The sequence below is a fragment of the Orussus abietinus genome, unplaced genomic scaffold, assembly GCF_000612105.2.
Source record: "Orussus abietinus isolate OABI.00-Male unplaced genomic scaffold, Oabi_2.0 scaffold72, whole genome shotgun sequence".
NCBI classification, from domain to species: Eukaryota; Metazoa; Arthropoda; class Insecta; order Hymenoptera; family Orussidae; genus Orussus; species Orussus abietinus.
Genome location: NW_019394233.1, coordinates 163,216 through 175,908, shown reverse-complemented (window position 1 = coordinate 175,908; position 12,693 = coordinate 163,216). Strand labels below are relative to the sequence as shown.

The window sequence follows — 12,693 nt, the reverse complement described above, 5'->3', positions numbered from 1 at the left end:
ACGACCGTCACTTTGCGCGCCTCGGCCGAGTGGGCCGGGATTTTCGACGCGCCCGAAGGACACGCCGCGTCCTGGCCCCTTCGAGTCCGCCATTTCGGCGCGACAGTTAACCCATATTTGAGGTGAATTTAAAATTAGAAAACCAACGTAGGACGTAATTGAGAAATATTGCAAAGATTTCATGATTACCGACGCGGGCGAAAGACACGCCGCATCCTGGCCCTTCCGAATACGCTATTTCAACGCGACATTTAACCTATACTTGATATGAATTTAAAATGGTAAGGACAATATATGGCGCAATTGAGAAATTTGCAAATTTCATGATTCTTTACGCGTCCAAAGGGCACGCCGGCTCCAGTACTGAGAAACAAGATTTAATTGACGGAAACAAATATACATTGTTGCCTGGATCATATGCAGTTGCAAGAAACAATTATCTCATTGAGAAGAAAGGTGATATCGTTGATTTAAAGAGATTTTCTTTACTCCTACTGACATTTCTTTGGACGAATTTGATCGCAGAAGTTTGTTGTAGCAATGCATATTTCTTCGAGTTGACCAACTCTTTTTCTCAGGGTGGCAAAGACAGTATCCTCCTCAGTTGAGAAATCACCAACTTTCACGGACTGTCAACGCATCCAAAGGAGACGTCAATTCAACGGCGCTAATTAATCCAGATGTATATCGAACTTGAAATTGGAAAGACAATGCACGTCACAGTCGAGAGATCTCCACGTCCAGCGATTTCCGACGCGCATAAAGGTCTGGTCTTTATCAGCCCTTCAACCGCGACAATTACCCCACGTTCCATGTACGTCAAATCGCAAAGGCAAGCAACGACGTCGTAGAGAGATCTCCAAGTGCCCATTAATACCGGGGTCGGGTAAAATCGGGCACTTTTGGTGCAGGCCGGAACGAGGTCCCCCAGGACCGCCTCTATCCGGGTCCCTCCTGATCGAAATAATCCCGAGCTAGTTAAGGCGAGAGCCTTTTCCCGGGATGGAAAGGGGACCCGGCAGTTTCCTCGGCGGGATCGGACTCATCGAATATTCTTCGGCGACCGGCTCGGGTCCGGCACCGTAGCCATTCGTCACGCACTCGGCGAGAGGCTCGCCCCGATAACGCGCCGATCCCTTCAGGGTCCAGATACGCGAGTCCGCGGAGCGCTATCTTCCCGGAGGTCCCGGCTCCCCTCCGGGAGTCCCGTCCACTCCATCTCACTTGGACCGTGGAAGCTGGGAGCTCCCTTCGCCCTTCTACCGCTGGACCGCCCTCGCCCCTTCCGGCGGCGCCATCAATCAAGCTTGTCAATTTGTAATGGCGATTCTCCGTGTCCATCTCGGGTGGGTCCGGACGATCCCTTCCCCGTCGTTTCGTCCCTTCTTTCTTCCCTCGTCCTCCCCACCGAGCCATTTGCAGTCTCTCGACCTATGTGCCTTCCTTGCTTCTCCGAGGAAAAAAAATGCGACCTTACCAGAAGAGAAAAGAAACAAAAAGGCACAGGAAGCAAGATTTCCAGTCGTTTCTCCACTCGGGCTACTTCCCTTGTCGTGGGGTCGAGCACCATGTGAACGTGTCTCTGAAAACTGGCTGGAACCCTATAAACTCAAATCTGAATAGATCGTTCAATTATTTGCCAGTAAAAAATCCAACTCGTCCGATCACTTAGGTCTGGTCCAATTAGCTAATCCGGTTCTACCCGCTTAAATAAAATGTATTTATCAAGCAAGTCCATTCAGGTTTTTATCGCGAATGTCTTAGAAAAAGTTGTCGATTGGACGGACTTGACCGTGCCTCGTTAAGGCGGCACGAAAGTGGCATCTGCGTGGTCATTTGTTTGTAAAACTTTTCCCCGAACCGGGTGTACCGAATCTTGTGAAACTCTACAACATGAATATCGAGGCTATAAGGAAGGTCTCGACACCCATAAAATTTCAATCTGTACTCGACATTTTCAAAATGTCTATGAAGAAATTAAAAAAAAAAAAATTGAAATTCATGGATGTCAGGACCTTTCTTATAGACTCCACATACACGTTGTAAATTTTCCTACGATTCGTTACACCCGGTACAGAGAAAAGTTTTCTAAGCGAGACTCCGGACGGCGCTTTCATATCACCTTAATTCGTGCAGTTTCAAGACTGGCAGGAAATTTGTCCACCCGGGCACCCACCCCGCCATGTCGTAAAAGGGGTTCTTCGTGCCCTGTCGAGACCCGCCGCGAGAAGGAGAGAAAAATGGCCGCCGAGGTCGGGCTAACGTCGCGGAGTCACGAAACGTTATCGGGAGAGGAGGCGCGACGATATCGCGAGGCAGGAAGTCGAGGTCCTTCGGAGGTCTGGCGACCTCCCGCGGATTTCCGGGGGCCTCCTCGACCCCTCGTCACGTACCCGTGATATAGAGTTACTTAGAGAGTCGATCCCCCGTGCATTACGTCGCCCGTCGTTCGGTGGAGGCGCCGCCATGGTCATCCCGCTCGTGCGACATAGATCATACGTTAATTGAAACGGGGTGGAGGCGCGAGCCGGGTCGAATACAAACGAGCGATTTATAGAAACGTTATTATTTGCCGGCGAAGGGGTCTCCGGAGACTTAGCTCGGGGAAATTGCGTCCCGGGAATGGCGAGGGAGTCGACGCGCCCTGATTTCCGGTCATGTAAAAGAGCGCGGGTCGGCCGCGGCCGGGAGGCTCCTTGCGGAAATGAAGGACCGTCCGCGCCCGTCTCCGCGCCCGTCCGGCCGGATAGGGGATGACTCTCCCGTTTTTCGCATCCGGCCAGCGCGGCGATTCCGGGGCGGATCGGCCGCGCGCTCCTCGTATCGAGCCCATCGGGGGCGCCCTGCCCCCGCTATCTTATCGCGCGGCATAATGGCCCGTTCTATCTCATCTCCCGACCGACCCTCGATCGCAAGGATCACCAGAGGAGGGAAGGACCCTCGCTCGAGGAAAGAACCCTCGATCGAGGAAAGGGGGCGGCTAGTCCTCTCGATTCGCGCGACCGATCGATCTCCCCGATCGGCACGGGGACACTTATCTCCCGGAGGATCGCGGCCATTAAGACGGCCCTCGGCGGTGCCGCAAAACAGCCAGTCCCGCTCGCCTCCCCGATTATCATAATTTATAGCCGATCGGTTAATTAAAATATCTAAATACCGCGGGCGGCCGCGCGAGCCCGCGCTCCTTACGTCCCTCATACCTTATAAATATTGAGCGCTCTATGGACCGACTCGGTCGCTCCCGATCATTAATTATTTATCGCGTCAACCGGGAGACCAGGTCTCGGGGGTGCCCGCGACCGATCGGCCCCGGTTTTGTTCGACTCGCGATATGCGAGCCCGACTACCGATATTTATGGGGGCTCGCGCCCCCGAAAAAATCGATGCTGCCCCCAAAGAACTGGGTTAAACTATGCCGGTGCCCGGCCACTGCTCCCCCTCTGGCCGGGGCCTCTTCTTGCCAAGGATTCCGGATAGTGATGAGCAAATGCAAGACCGAGACTGGGACTACCACATGGACTTGGTTTGGTATATGTACCCGAGCCGTAGGTTTCGTTCGTCGAGGCTCGGTCTTGCAATTGTGGTCGAGTTTTGGTCTTGGTCGCGTTGGGAAATAATGCAAGATCGAGGTCCAGTTTGCTCGTCGCTGCTCGTTAGCGATAAACTAATACAAGATCAAGACCAAGACCGAAGGACCGAGGACGATTTTGCTCGTCGCTGCTGTTCAGTAAAGAGCAAATGCAAGACCAAGGCGGATTTTGCTCGGCACTGATGTGGCCCTGAAATTGCTGCCTTGTCCGATTCCTCCTCGGTCCGATGCCACTGTCGTTATCCATGGATACTCTTTCGTGGCCGACAAGAAATTCGAGTTTTTCCGCCACCCCGGGAAATCGACGTCCCGGTTCCTCCGGAGAAGGGCTCCTCCGCGGGGAGGAGGCACCCCACGTCGCGTCGAGCTTAGGAAGGGAAGCCGCTTGCTGGAGACAGCGGGAGAAAAATAGCGGAAGTCATCGACCACCGAGGGGCGATATATCACGGGGACTGGGGGCCGACCCCCCGCGAGGGCCCGGGGGGCGAAAGGGTGCGGGGGTGCACGCCGCCAGGACTATCGGCACCACGGGACCCAGGATGGCGAACGACCCCGGAATCTGGAACAGTCCAGATATCTGCCTTGTCGGCGCCCTCCCACTATCACCACTGACTTATCTCAAATGAGACTCGGGGCTTATGTCGTCTCAGCCGCGCCGAGAACTCGCCCGATTGATCGAATTCCCGCGATTACGTCTCCTGGAGGAAGAAACAACGCATGTCCCACTGAGCGCGATATTCGGGACGTGCCGGATAGTTCACCCCGAAATATCGTTCAACGCCCACCTTGGCGCAGCTCGTTTTTGACAGTTCCGACCTTAACCCTTTCGTTACGAGCGCCGATTATAGTCGGCATCCGCGCGACGTCCTGGGTGTACGAGCACAGACTATCATCGGCACACATGCGACGACCTTTGTGTAGGAGCGCCGACTTTAAGCGGTAACAAATTCTGCTATATCTGCAGAGTATCTTTTCATTGTATTGACCCGTATTGGATTAATCATCCTAAAAGTACACTTGGAACATACGTAACACAGTTTGGCCATAGAGACGAGACGAGAAGACCGGCTATTGGGATAGCTTTTAATTTCTTAAAAGTTTAAGGTTATACTTTTAGTTGGGAATTTAATAATGGAATACCACAAAGCAGTTGTTATTTGACGCTTAGAAAAGTGTACATACAAAAGGCAGTCAAGAAGGCGTTGTTCAGGTGGCCAGACGTAAGTTCGGGCACCGAAGACTGCCGAAGCGCAATGTGCACCCTTTCAGCGCGGTGTCGCGTTCAGTGGCGGTTGTCTGGTGGAGTGGACGGCTGTAATGAAAGGGTTAAGGGGATGTGAAAGTGGCTTTAGAGAGGTCTCGGTCATGAAACTTTCCTCTAAACTGAGTGTACCGAATCGTTTCAAACTTTACAACGTGAATATGGAGGCTATAAGAAAGGTTCTGGCCCTCATGGAATTTCATACTATATAAACAGTTTTTAAATGTTTATAAACAAATTTCAAAAATATTGATGGGTGTCGAGACCTTCCTTCTAGCCTCCACATTCACATTGTAAAGTTCGATGTGATTCGGTAAACCCAGTTGACGAAGTTTCATCAACGAGGGCTTTCTGATGCCATTATCGCATGACCTTAAGCGCGGTTCCGAAATTGCTTCTCATTGCTGATAATTCTGGTTCCTTATTTTTGACGCATTCGATGAAACAGACGTTCCAAGTCGTACAATGCTCCCTCCTTCGGTTACTTAGAATCGAGGGGATGCGTTTTCAAATCGCGGTCCCGTTGTCTAATTTCGAGGCCAAAAGATCGGGATTTCTGTCGAGGCTGTCAGAAGGGAGTCGAGGCCGAGGGAGACGGGCCGCAGGCGGGCGGATGAATTATTAGATCCGGCGTTTCCGGTATTGCGTCGCGGATGACCAATAGTTTCATCGAGGGATTGTTGAAGGTTCCGGAGCACATTTCCGGTTTCCGCTCGGCGGATCGTCTCCCCCAGGGGGCGCTCTCGTGGTCCTCCCTCCCTCCCTCGGGACCCGCCTGGGATTCCCGTTGGGGTGCGGCCTAGTGGTTTCCGTGGCGCGTTCTGGAGAGATCGCAAGTAGCGCCCTCCGGTCGATCGGGACTCTCGAGGATGCTCCACGAGCCCCCAAGGGTCCCGTTCGATTCCTTCGAGGGATACTTCCCCGAGAGAGTCCTCCTTCCTCGACCCGCAAGTGGCCTCCTCTTCCTGGGCTGATCATTTCGACGAGAGGAGTCCAGGAAAAAATGGTCCACGAAATAGAGTCTCTGTTTTTTATATCACCCCAAAGACCACAAGCATCGATGCTCGAGTTAAGATCCATAATCAAGGATTATCCGTCGCTTGATTAAAATTACCCCCGACATCAGGTGGCAATAACCTGACAACGGATTTAATTCACCAGCTTAACTTTTGCAAATCTGAAAATGCTCCTCCGAAAAAATTCTTCCTCTTTCCCGTTGTAGGGTGACATGTTTCTTGGGGGAGGGGGGGTTATAATTCACGGTGAATCTCATTTATTTGAAAAGGAAACAGCCTTAATCTACCGGGTACGCGTGTCGAGGCGTCCACTTTCCTCCGCCCTTCGGAGCCGCCGCCCTAATTACGGCATCGACGTCGTATCCCGGCGAAATCCGAGCCCTCCCTTAAATCTCCGGGGAAGAGCCCGGCTCTCTCCGGTCCTCCTTAACTCCGGAAACTGAGACCGATGGTTGCGTTACCGAGACCGCCCGTATCCATCACGTCGCAGGAGCTGAGTAGACGGCGCAGTAGACGGAGCCGCCAGCCAGGACGTCGGCCTCCCTCTCGCGGTTTCGGCCACCCCCGCCGACCCCGCCGCCCGCCTCCGGCCGACCCCCGGGAAACCGGGCGCAACTCCGCGGAAACTCCGCGGAAACTCCGCGAGCGAGGAAACACTCGGTGTCGCCGCCAACTAAGTTCCCGAAAGCCACCCCTTCGGCGTGCGGGGATTCCTCGCACCCCCCGACCCCCTCCGGGGTTTCTCCCGGGTTCCGCACCCCTGAACAACCGGCATCCAGCCAGGCCGCAACCATAAGTTACTACTAATGTCGTTCCCGTGTTCCGCTCCGGCCGAGTCGACCGGAGGGATTTCCCTCGCCTCGCAAAAATCTAATTAGATCCCCACCCACGCAATTGCGTCACGTTCCCCCGCTCGCCGACTGCGGCCTCCCGGAAGAAATTCCGGATCGGTTGGTAACGTAAAAAGAAGATACTCGATCGAGTAATCCTTATCGACGAGTTCAAATTTCAATCGAAATACCGCCTAAAACGAAGAACTTCGGAATCTGAACTTAATTGTCATTGTACCATTGTATCATTTGAAACGGCGCGCCATGTAACCGACGTTCACGTTTATATTGACATTCCTCCTGATATTTAAATTCTATTTCTTTACATGCATTTCATTTTAGTCTCGCGGTTTCAGTAAATGCATAATCGCGTGAAGTTTAGACGAGTCGATTCATCTATATTCTAAGACAGTATCCGGCATAGGGAGGGTTCGAACTCGCCTTTCGCGTCGCCTTAAATTCTTTTTTTAGGAGCGGACCTAGACGCGCGACTTCATCGACGTAGCTTTATTTCTTTCCCGAGCCAAGAAACGAGAGAGTTCCGACGAGAGAGAGGAACCAGAGGGTCGTTAAAAATGCCGGGCGTAAAGCTGCGAAGACCCCGCCGAGGCGTTTTCCGCACCGGCTGGAAAACGCATAACCGTAACTCGCGGCGTGCGATGATGACTGCGGCCCAAGTTTCGGGGGCTCTGCGGAGGCAAGAGCCGGGAAAGCGTTTCCCCTCTCCCGGTATATATCCCAGGAATACTTTCTTGCAGCTTAGCGCTCGGCAATTAACGGTCGCCTCATTTCCCCCGGTAAATAAATTACGACAAAGGGAGAAACGGGAAGAGAGAGGTCGCCCCCTCCGCTCGAAGGGTCCCACCGCGGAACCGGATTTACGTCCCCGGACATGGCCGCTTTGCCGCTCTTTATTGCATTACGCCTTGTTTTTCCCGCGAAATCTCGGGATCACCGAAGTAATCCCCCCTCCCCTCCTGAATCAATCTCAAAGGTCCGCCGCGGGGCGCGACTTTATCTCGTTCTCGCTTCCCCCTCGAAGGTGCGACCCGCGACTTTGGAAGGAATAAAAAATGTCCCACGACAGATTCGGCTCGGGTTCTCGGCATCTATCATACATACCGAGGGGCCATTCACTCGAAAATCAGCGAAAACGATTTCCTTCTTCGACAACCGATTGTCTTCGATTTTTATATGATAAAGAACAAGGTGATTCGGTAACAAGGGACCATCGGCCTTAAAATTGTGCCAATGTTTTCATGATTTCCAACTATTTCCAGCTGATTTCAAACATGGCCGCGAGCATTAAAATCCATTTGATTACGAGCAAGAACCTTGAGATCAAGGCCTTGAGATCGCGACAACTTTTCGATGATTTCCAACGACTTCCAGGGATTTTCGCTTGGGATTTCCATCCGATTTACCCGTGATTTCTGGCATTAAAATCTCTGATTACCTGAGCGAATATCCCCTTGGATAGTTCGAGGTCGATTCGAAAGGCGGCCATGATCCGAAGGTCGAGATCGGAGATCGGAGTCCCGCAGCGCGGGGGAAACACGGAGGGGGGGAAAAGGCAATTTACACCGGAGGCGGTTTAGCGGAATCGTTCTTGCGGGGATACGACGGCATCCCCGGTGCCGAGAGGAGGTTCTCCCCTGGATCGCGGGGTTCCGCGGCGATTCCTTAATTTCCCATATTGTGGCGCGCCGGCTATCCGAGGCTCCCTGCTGCGTTATAGCGCGGTTTAATCACACTACGAGCGCATCCCTCGTTAGTGGGATATCGCCCGAGTGGCCATAACACGAGACTACATTCCACCGGTGGCGAGAGGGAGAAAGGGGCCCCCTCGGGCTGTCTCTCTCTCGTCGGCGATTTTCCCTGCGGAAGGCCGCCGGGCAGGATCTAGAATCCCGCGCGACCGGCGCGACCGACGCGACCGGAGGGTCGCGTCGCGTCCGCCGCCAGGAAAGAAGAGACGGAACGAGCTTTCTCATAATTGTGATTTACGACCGGCCGGAGAGACCGCTGCGGCCGAGACGCGTCGCCGCTCCTTTCGTCGTCCTCCTCTCGGCGCTTCCTCTCCGGTCGTCCGATTTTCCCCGGCGAGAAAAACTTGGAAAATGATGTCAATTATGCAGATATCGGATCAGCCGATTTATGCCGGTCGGTGTCGATAGGCACGGGACGCGTATCTCGCGCGGATATCGAGCTTGTCCCGGGTTTAGCATAAGAAAGGCTTAGGTCCACAATGGACGCTGCAAGCTTCAGGCCCTCGCCGACGCCGGCGTCGAAGGGGGACACCGCGCAATCAGTGACCCTGATTTATCGCGGGCAATATACATTAAGATACCGACATTAAAACCCAGGGGTGACTCGCCGACGATGGCCGCTGCTGCGGGAGAGACGCAGCGGAGGGGTCCCCGCGTCATCCCCTAAGCCGATCCGGATCTTCTTCGGCCGTCTTTCGCGACCCCTGCTGGCCTCGATGTCGACTACCCCGGAAATAACTTTCTTTCTACCCCAAGAACTAGAAACCACCCAAAATACACACAAAAGTGCTCGTCGTCGCGTTAAATGCGGATGTAACCGTGGAGCGGCCTCTATTATAAGAAGTGCCCGCGAAATTAGCAAATTAAATCGTAACAACGAAGAAAAGTATGTCTACTCGATCGATCCAATTAGTCATTGCCAGTTCGAGCCAAGTAATGATTCTTTGAATTAACGAAATATTTCTTTGGTTCGATGAGTCTTTATTCCCGGTGCAATCCAATTTTTTCTTGCCCTGATGAACAGTCGTTTTATTGACAACACGGTGGAAAGATGACCGCGACAATTTTGTTGCTCAATCGCGCCCGCTGCACTATCGTATATTTTTTTTCTTTTTCTTCTGAAGGTAATTAGGTCCTTTTTCATCGTGTACATTTATTTCGATGCGTCGATCGCACTCGCCTCGTCCTCACACGGCGATCTGTCCGAGTTTTCAGAGAAGATGTGGGCTCCTATTCTCAAGTTCAGGCGGATTTTTTTCGCATGCTAATATATTTGCATTGTCGCGAAGTCGCGTCTTCGGTCAGATTTGAAAGTAACGGACGAAACTGTCAATTTCGCTTGCGAAAGTTGGTAATACGTATGAACTCGAGAATCGGGTCCCTGGACTCGGACCGATCGCAGCATCCACAGCTCGGTCTCCGAAGTGCGGAATCGAAGCGTTTCCGGTGCGCCCACCGGAAGCGGCTCGGCACTCCAGGAACCGAGCTCCACCAATGACCGCTTGCCGGTCTTGGAACGGAGTTCTAACCGTAGTAACGTGTAGTGTTCCCGCCGTTGTCCGCAGGTCCGAGCGGGGCGTACAGTCCGGATGCGACGATGGGCTACATGATGGACGGACAGGCGGCCAGCATGATGCACCGGCCGCCCGGTGACCCGACCTTCCACAACCAGTACCACTACCCCCCGGAGTACTACGGTCACCATTTATAAAGGTAGGTCGCGAGTTTGACCCGTCACCTCTACGCGGGATTATTGCCCGAGTCGAAAATGTTTACCTGGTGTAAACTGCATAAATGCACGCGAGGATTCGCTCGAGTTGACATCGATGATCAAGGATGAACGGGTACATTACGTAGTTAGGGCCATGACTAGCATGATTTCCTTAACTGCACTGATAAAAATCGATAGGGATTTTCATAGATTTTTTACACACCTTGTGACTGAAGTTCCGCATAAGAAAACGTGAACTGGAAACGTGACAAATTAGAAAATGCATAAGTACACCTAATGCACCCGTGACCTTGTATACTTACCGTAACGTTTGTTACAATTTTCCTTAATTTAATTTAAATGCCGAATGGGAGATTACATTAAGAATATAATTTTACGGCATCAAGATAGCCAATGATTGAGTCTGTAAATTTACATAGGCATTTCTATCAATGTATGATCAGTTGATCTCAAATTAGTGAATTCCCGTTGCTCCGATAAGAATTTGACTAACTGGAGATTAAATCCGCTGTTAGCTAAGCACCGAAAACCGGGCGGTTACCTTTAATCGCGACTTACGTAATCCTTGATTAAGGATTTTAACTGGAATATTGGGGCAACCGGCTCTTAATCACCAAATTTCAAGTGACTGCCAAACGGCGGATTTTATCCTTCGATTACCTCAATTCTTATCGGTGATAAACTATCGAGCTCAAGTCTGTTCTCAAATTTCTCCTTCGATTCGGTTAAACAATTCTGAGGACTTCGAGGTGCATAGAAAAAATAATTAAGTATAAGGCTGTTTATAAAGTAAATTAACCCGAAATTGTGGAGATTCAGCAAAGATCGATAATTTTGATTCGTGTCGTTACTAGATGCTCCGGATTCTCGCTGCAATTCTTACTCAGCCGTTTCTCCGTCACCGAGGATATTGTAATTTTCATGATTTTATGGACATTTTGTAAAATGGTGGGTTCTGTAGCAGGGCATATGCTCTCTCTCTGTTTCAGCCGAACGCTGACTAGGTGGAGGAACGCGGACGGCTCGCGGGAAACGGGAAACCGGGAAAACGAGGCCTGACCCAAGGCCAGGCTCGCGACCGGAAGTGGTGGCTGCTGCACCGGCGTTGGGACGCGCGACGTGCCGACGATTCTTGCCGTGCGACGCGCACCGGCAGCCGAGGCGAGTCGAAGTCTTCGGGAAGCGGAAGAGAGGTAGAGGAAGAAAAACGGTAGGAGGACGGAAGCGACGAGGGAGACGTCGTACCGGCCCAGGGGAAAACGCAATTACCGCGGAGAAGCGCCATCGCCGAGATGGAGTCCGGCCGCGTCGAGGAGGCGTCGCAGAAGAGCAAAAGGGACGACTGGGTGGACGAAGAAGAGGAATCGAGAAATACAGAGAGAGGAAGAAGGGGGAACGGTGACGTGGAAGCGTCTACACCGGACCGGGAATAAAACAAGAGAGAAGGAGAGAAGGAAGGAAAGAAAGGTAGAAATAAATAAAGAAAGAGAGGTAACAGCGCGGCCGGAGGGCGAGACACGGAGGGTCGCGAAGAAATTCATGTGATTGTTCTTTGTACAAAATATCGCGGTGTAATATTGTAGTGATTGAAAATATAAATGTTAAATTTTAATACGATCGCTGAACGCAAGAGAGAGAGACTATAATGAATATAGTAATATAGGCAATTTAGAGCGGGCATGTACATTACCGGTGCTCGCACGGATGGGTGTGTACGCGCGCACGGAGCCACGTGGAAAGAGAAAAAGCGAGAGGAAGAAAGATAGAGAGAGAAAGAGACGGAAAAAAAAATTAAGAACGAAAAACGGGACGGAAAGAGTTATGATCACCCAAGGGAAGGAGGAGTCGCGGGGGAGGATCGACGCGAGGACGAAATTTCGGCGACGGAACCGGAAGCGGAAAGCGCGAGACGCGCGCGGCCCGAAGTACGCGGAGCGTCGACGTTCTCGATAGGACATTCAATTTGTACAGTTCTTAATTATAAATAANAAGGGACGACGAGGTCCGTCAATTTTGACGGTTTAGTTTTCTATCCCCGTTTGTACTTGGCATTTCTGTGCCGCATTTAATTTTCGAGTATAAATACACACACACACACACACACACACACACACACACACACACACACACACACACACATACATACATACATACATACATACATACATACATACATACATACATACATACATACATACATACATACATACATACATACATACATACATACATACAACATACAACATACAACATACAACATACAACATACATACATACATACACACACACACACACGTACACTCGGGCGACCGCGTCCAGGGGCGTCCCGCCACCCGGATTCGCAGCCCCGGAGCGAATGGCGCGGCTCGGCCGAGAGACCCAAACCTCCCGACGAGGGAGAAGGGTGCGCGCCGAGATCGAGGAGCCGGGGGAAGAGGGTACCGAGGGAGCGAGGGAAGAGCAATGTATTATAGAGAGTATACATATTATATATAA

General features: G+C 51.8%; 1 protein-coding gene across 2 annotated transcripts in view; it reads left to right on the top strand.

Annotated features, from left to right (window-relative positions):
- LOC105702324 (homeobox protein homothorax) overlaps positions 1-12,179 on the top strand; it is a 307,253-nt gene extending 295,074 nt beyond the window's left edge. Inside the window, exons 13-14 of one of the 2 annotated variants that reach the window (XM_012429814.2) lie at positions 10,031-10,178; positions 11,187-12,179. In XM_012429814.2, coding sequence (XP_012285237.1) covers positions 10,031-10,176 — 146 coding nt within the window. In that variant the 3' untranslated portion in view covers positions 10,177-10,178; positions 11,187-12,179. Of the gene's footprint in view, positions 1-10,009; positions 10,179-11,186 lie in introns of both variants that reach the window. The other variant, XM_012429813.2, reaches the window with a different exon arrangement.
- The last annotated feature ends 514 nt before the right edge of the window (positions 12,180-12,693 follow it).